Below are 15,773 nucleotides of genomic sequence, written 5' to 3' on the forward strand. Positions count from 1 at the left end.
ATTTAGCCAAGGGTATGTTTGTATTGTAATTTTTTCCCCTATACTATATAAGTGCCTAAAACATAAGGAAAACAAGAGTCCACGTTCCTCTTTCTCTTAGAAAACACGATTTAAAACAGTACACAAACAGAACTCTTACTTGGGTTCTTTTCCACAGAGTTGGGCTTTCGCTCTGTGGGACCACCCTGAATGTTAATTTGGACTATGGGAGTAGCCGGGAGTGGCTCCCTGAGCAAAGCTCCCCTGCCTGACGTGCGTTTCTGTCCCTACCCCTGTCTCCCCGCGTGGCATCGGCGATTTCCAGTAAGATGAGTCAGAAAGCGGGGAAGGAGGGTCCCAGACTCTCCAAGAACCAGAGGCTCTCCGAGCACTTCAGCATACACTGCTGCCCGCCGTTCACCTTCCTCAACTCCAAGCGGGAGATCGTGGATCGGAAATACAGCATCTGTAAGAGCGGCTGCTTCTACCAGAAGGAGGAGGAGGACTGGATCTGCTGCGCCTGCCAGAAGACCAGGTGAGTGGTCGCACCGCCCGGCGGCGCCGGGGCCGGGGCTGGCGGCCCGCGGTCTCCGCTCTGTTCGCTGGGGCGGGGGCTGGGGCGGGGGCTCTGCAAGCCACTCTTCCCCCGGCCCCCGACAGTCGGCTCCCGGTTAGGCTCTGGCACTGGAAGGCACTCCGGGGAGACTGGAAGGTGGGAGGGGGCGCAGGGCCTTCCTCCCTGTCTCCAGCTCCTGCCAGCGTCCCTTAAGCGGCAGAGGAGAGCCACGGCTCCAGCCTCCAGCTTCTTTTGGCCCTCTCAGAACCAGCCGCCGTGCAACGTCCCCTAAGAAGCCCAAGCAACCGCCAGCTGCGCCCCCCGCGGTGGTCAGAGCACCAGCCAAGCCACGGTCCCCTCCGAGGTCCGAGCGTCAGCCACGCCCCCGCCCAGAGGTCCGACCACCACCACCAGCCAAGCCTCGCCCCCCTCAGAAGGCCAAGAAACAGCCGCGCGGCAGCCCCGTCAGAGGGCCAGGCGCCAGCCGTGGGGGGTCCCCCGGCAAAGCTTCTAGGTTCTGGTAACACCATCTCTTCCCTTTTGTTCCCCCAGCCCTAAGGTTAGTAGCTGCTTCCTGTATTTACTAACATCGGGCTATCTCAGTGGCCCTGTTTCAGCCTTACCAAACGTGTGTAATCAACTCCCTGCATTAAATCCCCTCTGGTTGAAATACCTAGTGTGGCTTCTGTTTTCCTCCTAAATGCTATTGGTGCATACTTCAGATGGCTGTGTCCTTTGCTTCCTTTGTCTAATAGGATGAGAAGTCATTAATTTATCAATTCAGATTATTGACCACAGTGACAGATTGAATAAATGACTACCTTGACTCCTGTGCCTCAGAGAGGAGGAATGGTGACTCTAACAGAATATCTGTATGTGTAAAAGGAGAGGGTCATCCTTTGTATCCTTCCTTCCTCCCAACACATTTCATCTGACGTTAATCTTAGTGGCAATACCATTCATTCATTCATTCATTCACTCATTGAGTTATTCAACAGTTATTGCACACCTATAAAGTTCTGTAGACTGTACTGGGGGAAGGGAATATGGCAGTGAAGAAGCCATGTTGTTTGGGATTCACCAGGTCCAAATAAGAGAGTAGTTGGTGTGGGTGTAAATGCTATAATATTGTCATGATCAGTATGCACATTGGATCAGGAGAGCCTTGAGCAGAGAGTTATTGGCTCTGCCACAGAGGATATTAAGCTAGGATGAGTAGATGGTATAAGAAAAGTGATCCACGTAGAGAGAAAAGGAGAGCCAGAGGGGCACCTGTTCCCCTGCTCTATCTCACGTAGGCCAGCTTTTTTTTTTTTTTTTTTTTAAGATTTCATTTGTTAGAACAGTTTTAGGTTTACAGCAAAATTGAGGGGAAGGTGCAGAGACTTCCCCTCTATCTCCTACCGCAACATATGGGCTGCCACTTTTTATTCCTTTTAATATTTGGAAATGAATTTGTTTTATAAGTTAGTAGTGGATGTTGACTAAATTTGAGATTCTCTTATCTCCTCTGATACCCAGCACCTGCATGGCACATTTCTGTGTGTAGATGTCACACGATGTTTACTGATTTGGCAGGAAGAAGAATCAACTGGGGAGCATGTTAAAGATGCTCTGAGAGCATCTGATTTATTGGGTCACCAGTAATTCCTGGGGTCCTGCATTTTCACCAAGCACTTCCTCCCCCAAGGTACAGTTACATAGGTGTCACACAGACTGCACAATGAGCAGCAGTGATCTAAATCATCCATATATAAATAATTCAGATTATTTGTGTTGTGTAGTTAAGAAATGTGACAAATTTATGATACTAAAAGTGAAAGCATTAAAAAGATGCAAGATAAGGTGAGTTTAATTTGTGAAGGAAGTAACAGGCTACCCAGTCACTAAAACTTTAAAAGAAAGTTGTATGCCAGGTTACCTAATCATTAACTTAGTCTTCAGGAGTCTGGATGAAAGGGGCCTATGACATGTAAGGATTGATATGTGGAAGTAGCTGGAAAATGTGCACAGCAGAAGAAATTAATTATATAAGAGGCATGTCACCTATGGTGCCATGGAGGCATGTCACCTATGAAAGCCATCATCGATAGTGAGTTGAGTGATGGCTCTTTGGGCAGCTGGAGTTCCAGCAGGACATGGAAAGGAGAGGCGAGACAGAGCAAACTCCGCCTCAGCCACAGATTTGTCTGGCTCTGCCTTGCTTATTGTATTCACCTAATCAACAGAGATCCCAGTGCCCACTCCTTCTGACCGCCTCAGTTAGCTCTCAGTGGGTATCAGAGAAATGCCTCCACAGGCTGTCATTGCCTCCAGCCTTTGTCCCTTATCTAGGAACAGAGGACCTGAAAGTCTCCATTCGTAATGTCTCATGACAAAGGCCTACTGGGTTCTTAATAACTCCCTTAGATAGGTCTTCCAAAACCCAGAGAATAATTTAGTCTTAGAAACCAACTGGCATGATTCCCAACATCCTGATTAGGCATGGTAGCATTCTCTTATTTGATAGGAGAAAACCCTGGCATCTGCTTCCTAGTTTATTCTGCCCTCTCAATTCTTTAAGATTTTGGGATTTCACAAGGTTGTCCTTGCCCTTGGGGTAAATAGGCATTTCCTGGACTGAGTCTCTTGGTTCCTCAGTGCTCTGCTTTTGAGAGCTGGGGATCTGTGGTTCTTTGAAAATCACCGAGGTGGCTATTTGGGGGCCAGTCAGATATATTGGGGAGTGCTATCTGTGCCTTTGACTCATTCTTTCAGAGTATGTTTTATATGGTATCAAATCGAGCCCCACATAAAAGAAGCCTGGAAGACCAATTTATATCTGCACGTATTTATCAAGCTTATTAATCAAGACCATGCGCATAGGACAGCATCAAGTTCTGTTCTGATGTGGAAGAGGTAGATTCTACATTTTCTCCCTCCAGAAAACCATAGAGCATTCCCCCTTTCTTCATGCAGGATTGGGTGAACTAGCCCTTCCACTCCCCTTTTCTGGGCCCTCCTTTTATTTCCCTGAGTAAAAAACACTGACTTTGTAGTCATGTCTCAGAAAGGGTTTCTTTCTCACATGCTTGTGGAAAAATCCCCATGCAGGACTATATTATACTTAATTTCATCCCAGTGGTTATGCTCTGGCAATCTATTGTTGGTCTCTTCAGCCAAACAAAATCAGGAATTCAGCTGTCATTTTCTAGGTAACAGCAGAGACAGGAAAAGGCCTGAGCTCTTTGCTCTCCATTCAGGCTCTTGCCCTGGTAGCCTTTCCAGTTGCATTACTGCTTTTATAGGTTTGGGTGACTGAACTGTTGAATCTTGATCTACCTATGCCATAGAGTCCCATGTGGGAGCAGGCCTTTCTACATCATGGTGGTCCCTATGGCACAGTGTCTTTGCAGAGCAGATGCTTGTGCAGAAGCCTGGGTTATAGCCAGAAAGGCCTCCAGTCCTGGGAGCTGTGTGTTCTTTCCCAGTCTGGTCTGCAGCCTCTACCTGGTTGTAGGTCCTTACCTGGTCTAGACTACATGGTTAACCACTTCTTCTCTAGTGGCCTTAACCTGGCTGTTCTCCATCATCCTGCAACACTCATTTCATAAATCCCTAGTTCTAGATCGAGCTCATGACCTGCCTTTGCTTCTCTGGTTTCCCGGCTGCTGAGCATAGTCATGCACAGAGCTGCTGAGCACAGCTGGGAAAAACATTATAGCCTCATGGATTGGGGCCACCACAAAGGGATGAGCCCCAGCCCTCCCCAGACTGGTCTGTCTCCTCCAACCCATCCTGCTTATCAGGATGTGTGTCTGTCTTTAAATCCTTGCCCTTAGCCTCTGAGAATCAGGCCAGCCTCTCCCACCACACAAACCGCACTGTGGTCTTCCTCCTTCTGCTCCTGTCTCCTCCAGGGTCTTGCTGCACAATTTATCTACCTCCCTAATCACTTTGGCCTTTTTATACTGTCTCTTTCTCTTTTGCCTTTCAACGTATTTAGCTCTCTTATATTGACTTTGAGTTCACCTCTGGCCCTGTTCTATCTTTTTTCTTTCCTTCTCTGACAAATTTTAAAAAGAAAATCCGATTTACTCTTCAATGTATTGTACTCTGATTTCTTTCCATAGCACCCCACTGGAATTGTCCCTGTGCAGACGCCTCCAGAAGTAACGACACAAGGGCAAGTGGTTTATCTGGGAGGCGAAAGGAGCACTGGGAGAATAGGGAAAGTGAGACAAGGGAGGGAAACAGCCAATAAGAAAATGCATTATCCAAACAGCTCTTCTGTGGGCTTCTGGAACTCAGGCCTGCTGGGCACCACGGGGAAGCAGTATAGGACATGTACATCAGTTATCTCATCTGAGGGGTGAAGGAACGCAGGCATTTATACACAGGTTCTTGTCAGTCAACCAATGCTGCTCCCAGAGTGGGGACATTAATTCCTTGACACTTTCAGCCTGCCAAGTAGGTGGCAAGTGGGCTGTGGCAGCCAGAAAGAGCCCTCAGGAAAAGAAAGGCAACTGCTGGCACCTGGAAGTCGGGCTGTGTGCAGAAGCAGTAAGAGGGAGGAGCTGTGTACAAGGCACCAGCAGTGTCTGCTCTAATGGTTTCCTGTGGCCTCATGAATGCTGAGCCCAGGCTTCCTACCAATGGTGCGATGTGTTGAATTTGTTGACGACTCATTCAATCGGTCTTTAAACTCTTTGTTCTCTTGATTTCTATGACTCACCTCTTGCTACGTCTCTTCAAGAACTTTCCTTCTCAGTCTACTTGTGAGTGTTTCCTTTCCTGCCAATAGCTTAACCTTGAGGTCCCCTAGGGTTCCACACTGAGCTCTCTGCTTGTGTGATTTTGTCTTCTCTCATGGTATTTAGCCATGATCTGCATGCTGATGACTTTCAAATCTTAATTCATCTCTGATGTTAAACTCATATATGGGTCTGCTCACTCAGCAGATCAACTTGATGTTGTGAAACTTAATCTGTCTACACTTGACTTCTTTCCCATGAAAGATTGCTCTTCCTCTTGTTTGCTATCTCAGCAAATAACAGTACTGCCCCATCCAATCACTCAAGTTGGAAACTTAAGCACCACCCTAACTTTCAATCTTTCCCCTCACACGAATGTCTGCCAATTTGACTTTCTGATGGGAAGGAGTGCAGAACTGAGAAGAGGCTACAAACAACGGAGAGGGAATGGAGATAGTCCATAAAGTAAGTTTCTTCCACCGTACATGTGGAGAGACTGACTTTGATGGGAGCAGAAAAGCTGTTTGGTTGTGCACAGTAGAGAGAGCTCTGTTAATATGCATTAAGATGGAGGCAAGTCATGCTCTAAGAATGAGAGAGCTAGAGGTTTGAGAAGGTTGGCGTAAATTTGGGATGTTAGAGACCAGGCTGCTAGGCTGTACCGAGGGCTGGCTGAACTCAGCTCAACAGAACTGCATATGAATCATTTGTTCTTAAGGAGCTCATTCTCCAACGAGGGAAACAGATTGTCACCTCCAAAATTACCAGTGAAATTACCCAACTCCACATCCACATTCTGCTTCTCTTCCAGCTTCTTTTGCCAAATGCCCTCATGGCAGTTTATGTGCACACACACTCACACTGGCACACGCATATCCTATGTATATCAGGCTTATTGGGGTACAATTTAAATATGGTAAAATTCAATCCTTTCAGCATACATTTCTATGCACATAGTCATGTAACCATTGCCACAAATGAAATACGGAATATTTTCATTACCCCCCAAAATTCTCTCATACTTCTCCTTTGTAGTCAACTCCCCATCCCCTAGTAACCACTGATCTATTTTTTGTCCATGTAGTTTTGCCTTTTCCAGGATGTCATATAAATGGAATCATATAGCAGGTAGCCTTTGAGTCTGGCTTCTTTCATGCACCCAGTATAGTGCTTTTGAGATTGAATCATGTTGTGCATGAGTCAGTAGTTCTTTTATTTTTATAGCTGAGTAACATTTCATTATATGGATGTACTTACCATGTGTATTCACCTACCTTGTGTATAAATGCCCGAGTTCCGAGTTTGCTACTCACCAGGTGAAGGATATTTGTTTCCAGTTTTGGTGATTATGAATAAAGCTGCTATAAACATTCATGGGAACCTTAGCTTTCCCTTTTCTTGAATAAATAACTGGGACTGGTATTGTTGGGACATATAATAGGTATGCATTCAAACTTATAAGAAACTACTAAATTATTTTTTCAAAATGGTTGTACCATTTTGTATTCTCACCAGAAATCTGCGCTTCTTGTCAGCACTTGTTATTGTCAGCTTTCAAAATTTTACCTGTTCTAATAGGTGTGTAGTGGTATCCTGTTTTAGTTATAAGTTTGCATTTTCCTAATGACTAGTGAAGTTAAACATCTTTCAATGAGTTTATGGATCAACTATCAAAGACACATATTTGATGTGTCTGGTCAAATCTTTTGCATATGAAAATTGAGTTGTTTTTCTTATTATTGTGGTTTGAGAGATTTAAAAATATTCTGGATATAAGACCTTTATCAAAAATATGTTTTCCAAATATTTTCTCCAAGTCTGTGACTTGCCTTTTTATTTTCTTAACAGTGTTTTGTGAAGAACCAAAATTTTAAATTTTAATAAATTTTTAATTTAATAAATCTTTTTTTAACCAAGGTCACAAAGATGTTCTCCTATATTTTCTTCCAGAAATTTAAAATTAGGTTTTACATTTATATTATTATCTGTTTTGAGTTAATTCTTTGTAAATGTTGTAAGGTATGAATTGAGGTTCGATTTTTTTTTTTTTTGTGTATGGTTATCCAATTGTTCCAGAATCATTTATTGAAAAGATTCTCCACCGAATTACCTTTGTAATTTTGTAAAAAGTCAGTTGATCATACATTTGCGGGTTTATTTGAACTTTCAATTTTCCCATTTTTAATGAATTTTTCATTTCATGAATAACACATTTGATTACTGTAGCTTAATTGTAAATATTGAAATCAGTGTGAATTCTCCAACACTGTTATTCATACTACCTGGGATGCCACAGTGGCTGATTTCAGTGATACCTGCACAGGGTGACATCTGGAATCTGTGGGCTTCTATGCTAGTCTCAGTATCTGGGTTTTATATTTAGCAGGATCTACGGAGAATTCTAAAACACACAGGCTACAGGCTGCTCTATGTGTGGGGGTCATAGGGGCAATCCAGAAAGTGTACAGAGATTCCCTCCCCAAAATTCAAGGAATGCATTCCACCCCTCCAGGCTATAATTCACTCTATAAGTTTCAATAAAATATTTCTGCATTTAATTTTTTTTGGTATCCTTAATCTAGTTTGAAGGGCATCAATATTGTTAGCTTAATATATAATTTGAGATTTTAAAAAATGCTATTATTAACTGAATATGAATTTTATTTCTAATTTTAAAAAATCTCCCAAATTATAAGAAAAGCTGTGATCCCCATAAGTTTGGTCTCTAGAATAAAGATTGTGCCATATTTATAATGCACGCATCTTGGTTTTTGTGTATGTGTTTGTTTTTTAAATTAAAAACTTTGATGGTACTCTGAAACTATCCAACGTGTTCTAATTTCAAAAGCAATCACATGGACTTCTGCTGTCTAAATAAATTGAAGTTGATCTCATTGACTACTTAAATTGGATAAATTTGCAAGCAATGCTTATCTGTGGCCACATATTTATAATGTCTTTATTGGATGTTGTTTATCTCCTTCTTGAACACAGTTTGTTACCCATCAAAACAGAAACATGTTGATATGGTCACAATTTTATAATTTGAGTGCATACATTCTATGTATATATGTATGTACATTCATATCTTTATGTATAGTAAAACTTTCTCCCAGGAGTAGGGTGTACTTTGATTTTCTTTGTGTTTTTCTGTTTTAAAATTATCTACAATGATTAACCAGAAAAGCAATAATCATTATACATAAAAATAGGAGAACTTTTAAAGAGTATCTTTCTTAGGCTCAGGCCAGGAAAAAATTATTATTGTATTAATTTGGGCCAGGCTATCAGAATTGAGAAATTAAAGGGAAGGATTTGAAGGCTGGATTTCTCAGAAGAAAAATAACCTCAAAGGCAGTCTCCAGATTCACAATTATATTAATTGAGCATGGAGAGAGAGTCTACATCACTTACCAATGTTGCAAATTTTTCTTTTTCTCTTTGTAAATCAGATTGAAAAGGAGGACCAAGCCAACCCCAAAGAAGAAGTGATCACAGAGGAATTTCAAGTGAATGGACGGCCTCAGCTCCTGGACTCACTGCTTCACAACCCGTCTGCCCTGGGACAAGTTATCTGGCTGCTTCAAACATGACGCAGGGGCAAACACCTGCTGATGCGGCAACTGCTAATGCCCATGGCCCCCGTGGCGTGGGGGCCTTGAGGCAGCCCACCTGGAGGTGAGCAGGGGCATCTCTGTGTGTTATTCTCCAGCTGGGGGGTGGTGGTCCCAGTAGCACCTGTGGGCTCCAGAGGTCAGTGCACAGCTCTTTTGGTTTCACCTGCAGTCCTTTTTTCCCAGGATGTGCACAGGCCTCCAGGGTCTTTGGGTCAGGATGGCTCAAGAGCCAGCCCACATGTTGTCCTCCAAATCTTTACCCTCTTCCAGCCCCGGCATCCTGTTGCTGAGCCTGACTTTTGGTCCTTTACCTTCTTCTTTGTAATTAGTTCTCTATCTGGGTTCCTCTCTTTCCCTGTGCCATTAATCAGTTCCCTACATCAGCCCATAGTCAGAGCCGCTGTTGGCTCTGGGGAAGATTCAAGTTATTTTCTTAGTAAAATGTTAGGCTGCCACGTAATCCAGAGATGCAAAGAAATCCCCAGAGAGCGTAGGAGTTGTCTCGATCTATGTGTCAGATGTGGCTGTGTGCTATGTCATAAGCAGAGAGAAAAGGCATGAGGAAGTAGCTCCCTCCTACTCCTCAGGTCCCTGTCTCCAACCTCACATGGGGCTTTTTGAACATCTTATGGTCTCAGCCTGGGTGAGAGCAAACACTCCAAGGCACTGCCTTTGAGCCCTGTCCAGCCTATCTCTGGATGATCCCAGTTCTAGAATTGACTGCTTTCAAACTGTGTAAGCTTGGGCAAGTTATCTGGCTTCAACCATGGGGATACCCTACCTCTATGCCCTCTCCTGCGTGGTCCTGGACACAAGGCTGCTGCTCTCCTACCCCTTCCCACCTTGGGAACCAGACCTGTGGCCCCAGGGCATTCTCATTAGACCAGAAGGGGTGCTCAGAGAGTTTCTATTTCTAGATCGTGACCTCCCAAATTTCTGGGGAAGGCTGAAGCCTGGTTCCTCAGTGCTTTCCCTAGCTGTCCCCTCCACATTTCCATGTGATAGGTAGTGGGATCAGGAAAAATAGAAGAGGAGCTTGGCCTTGAGGAGGAGAAGAGTTAGGGGAGGTTAAGCAGTTCAAGACTTCTCTTCCTATGTAGGAGGCCTTTTCACATTGTGAGGGGGTCTGAACCTAATTATAATGGGAGAGGTTTGGGGGTTGACTTCCCATCTCTTCTCTCTGTTTTGCCCCCACTATCTGTAGCCCCAAACCTTGGGAAGGCCTATGAGCTCAAGTATGGGCTCTTGATCAGGGCCGTGAGCATTAACCCCTTCCCTCACTCTATCTGGTCTACCACATCCTCTACACACAAACACAGATTGCCTGGAGAGAGTTTGCCCCTTGGGTCAAATGGAGGAAACTTAGATCATCTTGTGCTCCTGAGGACTGGTGTGTGTGTGTGTGTGTGTGTGTGTGTGTGTATTGGGGAACTTAGCTTTGGGAGGATACCTCTGGGCTCTCATTTTCTCTCCCAGGCACAAATACTGGAGAGCTCCTCCAAGTCCATGTCAGTTCCTACCCACTGTGGACTCTGACCACTGAAGCTGATCATGAGAAGACTGTTCTCTAATGCACATCCCCCCTGGGGCCTGGCTTTGCCTTAGGGTTTCATGGTATCCTAAGCAATAGCCTTGTAGGAAGGAGCCCCTCTTTGGACACTTTCCTTACTCAGCCTAGAGTTGGGGAGCAGGAGAAGAGGGTTTGGAGTGGGTCCAGCTAGGTATACTCCAGAAATTTTCCCAGCTTGTTTTAAGACGAAATTTGGCTGATTTGTTTACTGGCTCCAAAAGTTGGGATCGAAGGGTGAAAGATGCAGGCAACGAATCCTTCCCCCAACTCCTCCCCAACCTCTCCAACACTTTTCGACCTACAAGGCCAGTGAAGGGAGGAGAGGTCTTGCCCCAGGATGCAGGCTCACTGTTCTTCCAAGTGTGGTCCACTTCGCTTGTGAGTCAGAAGCCCTTTCCCTACCCAGCAAGACTATACTTTCTTGCCTTCTTTCTGTTCTCTCTGTTTGTACGTGTAAACGATATGTTGTAGTACATTCTCGGCACTTGTGCCCATCTTGGTGCTCTCTTCTTACTGTTCATTCTGCTTGTGATACTCTGGCCCGAGATCTTTGCACAGGTGTCTTCAGCTCAAATATCATCTCGGAGATGCTTCCCTTGAAAGCTCAGTGCTGTTTCCATAGTTACTCTCTATTCAGTCACTCGAAGTTTTGTTTGTCTTTGTAGCACTTATCACCCTCTGGAATTATCTTGTTCATTTGTTTACTTGTTTAATGCTTGGCTTCTCTTCCCCTCCTAATGTAAACTCCGTGATTGCCAACACCTGTTTACTGCTGCACCCTTGGTTCCTGGCACTGGTACGAACTCAATAAATACTTGTTGACTGAATGAATGAATGTTTGTTTGTTGTTTTTTTATAGGGATAATTTTTCAAAAGTTTAGATACTTTTAAGAAGTCAGAGGTGTCCGTTATATTTAGCAACAAGGAACTGTTGGTGACCCTGTAGGATACTCTCTGGGTGAGGCAAGTAGGAGGACAGGAAAAGGAATTTGTGAACGTAAATGCAACTCTCTCAACTGCCTTGAGCATGAAGGAAAGCAGAGGAATAGAGCAATGGCTGGGTTGAAAGGAGGGGCATGGCTAATGCAGCTGAGGGAGGTGAAAGAGTGGGTGTGTGACAAGGGAGGAGGGGGTAACTGATGGAGCCGAGAACTCAGGAGTTGGAAAGGGAGGAATCGGGGCCCAGTGAAGGAATCAGGCATGGAGCAGGGCTGCCTTTTCACTGGAAGAGAGGGAAGGAGAAAAGGAGAGTGTAGATTCTGGTAGATTTTCAGGGCAAGTGGCAGGAACTTGAGACAGTTTCTACCTGTGGCTTTGATCATCTCTGTAAAGTAGGAGATGGGGTGGCTTATTCTCAATGGGGGTGCTGGTGTTGGGTGCCAGAGGTATGAGGATGGAGGTGAGGATTATAAAGAAATCACTTCAACCCATGTCTTTGAAATTATCACAATCTTTTCTCCAGATGAACTTACATTTTCTTTTTATTTATTTATGTAAAATTCAAGACAAATATTTTGCCACTACATTCTTGCCTACAGCTTCATGTTTAGATCTAAATCCTAGATCTTAACTTGAGACTCAGGGTTTCAGATGCAAGATAAAAGAGTTGAAGTGAGAAAGGCAAATAAAGATTCATGAGAAAACTTTGACTATGGGAAGCTCCAAAAATTCCAGCAAATTACAGAGAGATGGGGCTGTGCTCTGAGACAGTAATTTGCTCAATGTCCATCTGGGCTGCTGTTCTTACAACAGAGAATGTGGAAACTCCTATCTGGAAGGGTCCTTGGGGGCCTTCCTGCCTGACTCTATGGAACATCCCAGTCCCATTAATAACACCATTAACAGGTGCTTACTGTCCCTGCTAAGTAAAATGAAGTATTCTCAGTGGACAAAGGTGATACTGTTGACCCAAGAGTATGGTGTACAGTTGTCATTTGGAGAGATTTTGCAGACTCACTCTTTTTTGTAACACAGGTATGTACTTGCAGGCATGGTTGGTTAAGGGTAGTGATAAAAATAACTGTTTAAAATTGAGCATCACCTGTGTATCCCTCTTATACCACAGAGTGTTTTGTGTTTGTAAATGGGAGAGGTTAATCATGGCCCCCACAGCCATTGAAATCATGACCTTGACCTTGTTGCCATCATGCTGCAACCTAGAAGTTTCTAACTGAGCTTGGTGGAACCCTGGGGTACTTGGAGATGCCACCTTCTGAGATAAGAGGGAGGTGGAGCCGACAGGACCCCAGGCCACACCTCCACATCAACGAAAGTAGCTTTTAGGTCTATGTTGACTTCTAATTTTATGTAGATAAAAGGATTCCCCTGGAGTAAAAGAGTCTGACAATCTACACTTTCACAACTGAAAACAAATATTGATAGAATCCTTATGTTAGTGATTTTCTAAATGATTCACTGCATCAGAGTGTACCATTTAGCATCACATCAAAGGTTTGAGTTCAGTCGTCTGGTATTTCGTGACTACTCATTTCCTCTTAGGCAACAATTCATCTACCGCCAAGTTAAGTGTTTTGACTTTTGATCAACTGGCCAGATTTATCCAAAGTATAGATAAGCAAAAGAACATAGATTAGCAAATAGTCCTGATAATTATTCCTATACTTTTATTTTTAAACAACTTTATATAACAGTATTATATTCAACATGACACTAAAATCAATTTCTGTTTCATAAGCTACATTAACTATATAAACTACATTAATAATACATAAAATAGGCTTGAGGAGAGTGGAGAAAATGGGAGGCTACAGCTTAAGTAGTGGTGGCCTTACTTCATATCAAATCAGCTCTCTATCAGATTTGATTCATTTGGCTCAAAAAGATCCCTTACTAATAAAACTATGTTCTAAAAAAGTGTTAAGTCTAATGACCAAAGTAACATTCATGTATTGGATTTTGAAGCATATGAACTGTCTTTAAGAGTTAATTCGTAACCTGAAGCTGAAAACCTGTGGGACCCAGTGGTGGTATCGGGAGAGGCTGATGGGCCCCCTCTAGAATCCAAAATCTGCAAGGATTTTGTAGAGGGAAAGGTAGAAAATTTCAAGTAACTGGAATGCAGAAAGAAGGGTCTCTCTTGTGGCAAGAGGGTCTAAGTTTCTGAAAGTTCCTTCAGCAGGGCTGTCTGTCCTTTAGTTAGGTGACATAAAATCACCAGGGAGAAAGGGTGGGGAAGAATGTCTGGGTCCATGTTTGAGAGGTGGCAGATGGTGGTGGAAACCCTTTTGGTGGTGAGTTAATGATGGCTATTCCTGATAAAGATGGAAAATTATTTACATCAGCATTAACCAAACCTTCCCTCAGTGTAGAAAGAAAGAGATTTTGGGGCCATTCTTTATTAATGAAGCCACAATGGGGTCAATCTTAGAGGCGGATATTTTTTCAGACATTGAAAACACTTCCTCGCCCCACGCAGCAGCCTATGCACAGCCCATACTGACCTCGAGACAAACCTATTTGATTGATGATGAAATGGAGATATCCTGTTGGGGCTGCCATCAGGGAGAGTTGGATAGTCTGTCTTTCAGAGTGGGTGGGACTCAATAGACCTTCTGGCAACTGTTTATTAATTATTAAAATAAATCATGCTTGCACGTAGGTCAGAGGGTAAAGTTTTTCCTGACACGCATATGTCGCTGTCTCCCCAAGTGCAGTCCATTCACAACTAATCCACTGCAAAGCATGCCTCTTCCGTAACGAACACGTGACTCCCACGGGGGTCAGCCGGCTTCCAGGACCTCTTCTGATGGGAGTTGTTTAGTGGATCTTCCTGGATTTGGTTTTACTTCTCTGGTCTCTGAATCACACCAATCTTTGGGTTTGCTACCTGCAATTTCTGTCTCGGGAAGGCAGCATCTCTCTTCTCTCCAGAAAGAAATAGTGATGCATCAAGAAGAAAAACCCTGATTTTGTGGCCTGTTTTTGTTCTCATGGTGATCCGACAGACTTTTACATAATCTATTTTCAATATAACTCACCCTCCATTTCTTGAATTCTTTGTGAACATCCCTTTTTCCTGCAACTGACAGATTCTGTTTTTTCTGGTTTATAAGCTTTCTGAGTCAGATCCTTTAGTAGAGCCTTAGTTCTCTGCTGATGGAGATCATTAAGGATGTCTACTGCCAGCTGCAAGATTCTGCATTTATTTTCAACTAGAGCTTTGGCTGCCAGAAGTAAAAAAAAAGGAAAATCATTTTCCAAGTTTAAAATTTTTTTCTTCCAGCTGATACCTTGCTGACACCTCATTATTTGGCTTAGAATATAAACGGTTCCTGTTTTCCTCAACTCTTTTTTTTAAATTTTTAGTTATTATGGGTTCATAATAGTCGTGTATCTTCATAGGGCACATGTGATGTTTTGATATAGACATGCAACATGTATTAATCAAATCAGGATAATTGGGGTATCCATCACCTCAGGCATTTATCATTTCTTTGTGGAACATTCCAATTCCACACTTTTAGTTATTTTAAAGTATATCCTAACTTATTGTTGATTAGAGTTATTTTGTTGTGCTATCAAATATTGTTTATTCTGTCTAACTACATTTTCTTCAACTCTTGTTAATGTGGATTTTGGCATCACTTGATGTCCCTGACTTTTTGTCTTCTTACCATGGTAATCTGCCAGCTAACTCTTCATTTTCAAAATCATGTCATCCATTTCTTTTCCTGTGAGTATTCTCCTCTGATTTGAAGATCAAGATGAAGCAGTTTCAGCTGCATAGCATATTTATTCAGAACTTCAATTCCATCATTTTCTTGAGCCACAACTTCTTTCTGAGACTTGAGATCTTATCTGATTTGCTTGCTGTCTCAGTAGGTGGGGGTAGGGGTGGGGGTGGGAGCAGCTGAGGACAGAGACGGCAGCATCTTCTCCACTCCAATCCATCTGTCCTGCCACCTCTTCCTCTTCTCCCAGCCCCTATCTTTCATCTCTCTCCTCATTCATCATTCCAACATATACATCTCTGATCACAGTATCTGTTTTTCTATAACTTAAATTTATAGAAGATCTTGGTTTTATAGATTTCTAGCAGAGCTACTAACACCCTTTCTACATTTTTATTGCCCTGAACTTTATACCCTCCTCACTGCCTTCTCTCTCCAGATCTTGTCCCTGGCTGCTGACTGAGATTCTGCCTAAACCAGTACCACTCTGAATCTTGCAGTTTCCTACCATCAAGCCACCAGCAGCAGCCCCTGATGAGGGTGCTGACCCACAGCTGGCTGCATTCTGGTTCCAGGTCTCTCTAATCCCCAAATGGCCTGGTGCCATGGTTATATTAGGTTACATTG

General features: G+C 43.3%; 1 protein-coding gene across 2 annotated transcripts; it reads left to right on the forward strand.

The window, feature by feature from the left end:
- The first annotated feature begins 308 nt into the window (after positions 1-308).
- Positions 309-8,760, forward strand: MOBP (myelin associated oligodendrocyte basic protein). Of its 2 annotated transcripts, none has more exons than XM_069473477.1 (2): positions 309-514; positions 8,721-8,760. In XM_069473477.1, exons 1-2 carry the CDS (start codon positions 309-311, stop codon positions 8,758-8,760), a joined length of 246 nt encoding a protein of 81 aa, XP_069329578.1. The 2 variants fall into 2 exon arrangements, with proteins under 2 accessions (XP_069329578.1, XP_069329577.1); XM_069473476.1 differs by lacking the exon at positions 8,721-8,760 and adding an exon at positions 801-1,059.
- Positions 8,761-15,773: the final 7,013 nt, after the last annotated feature.

Source organism: Eulemur rufifrons, chromosome 7 (assembly GCF_041146395.1).
Source record: "Eulemur rufifrons isolate Redbay chromosome 7, OSU_ERuf_1, whole genome shotgun sequence".
NCBI classification, from domain to species: Eukaryota; Metazoa; Chordata; class Mammalia; order Primates; family Lemuridae; genus Eulemur; species Eulemur rufifrons.

Coding starts and splice junctions, on each gene's coding strand:
- MOBP (XM_069473476.1), top strand. CDS start 309: ATGAGTCAGAAAGCGGGGAAGGAGGGTCCCAGACTCTCCAAGAACCAG. Junction 515..800: donor TGCGCCTGCCAGAAGACCAG/GTGAGTGGTCGC, acceptor TGGCCCTCTCAG/AACCAGCCGCCGTGCAACGT.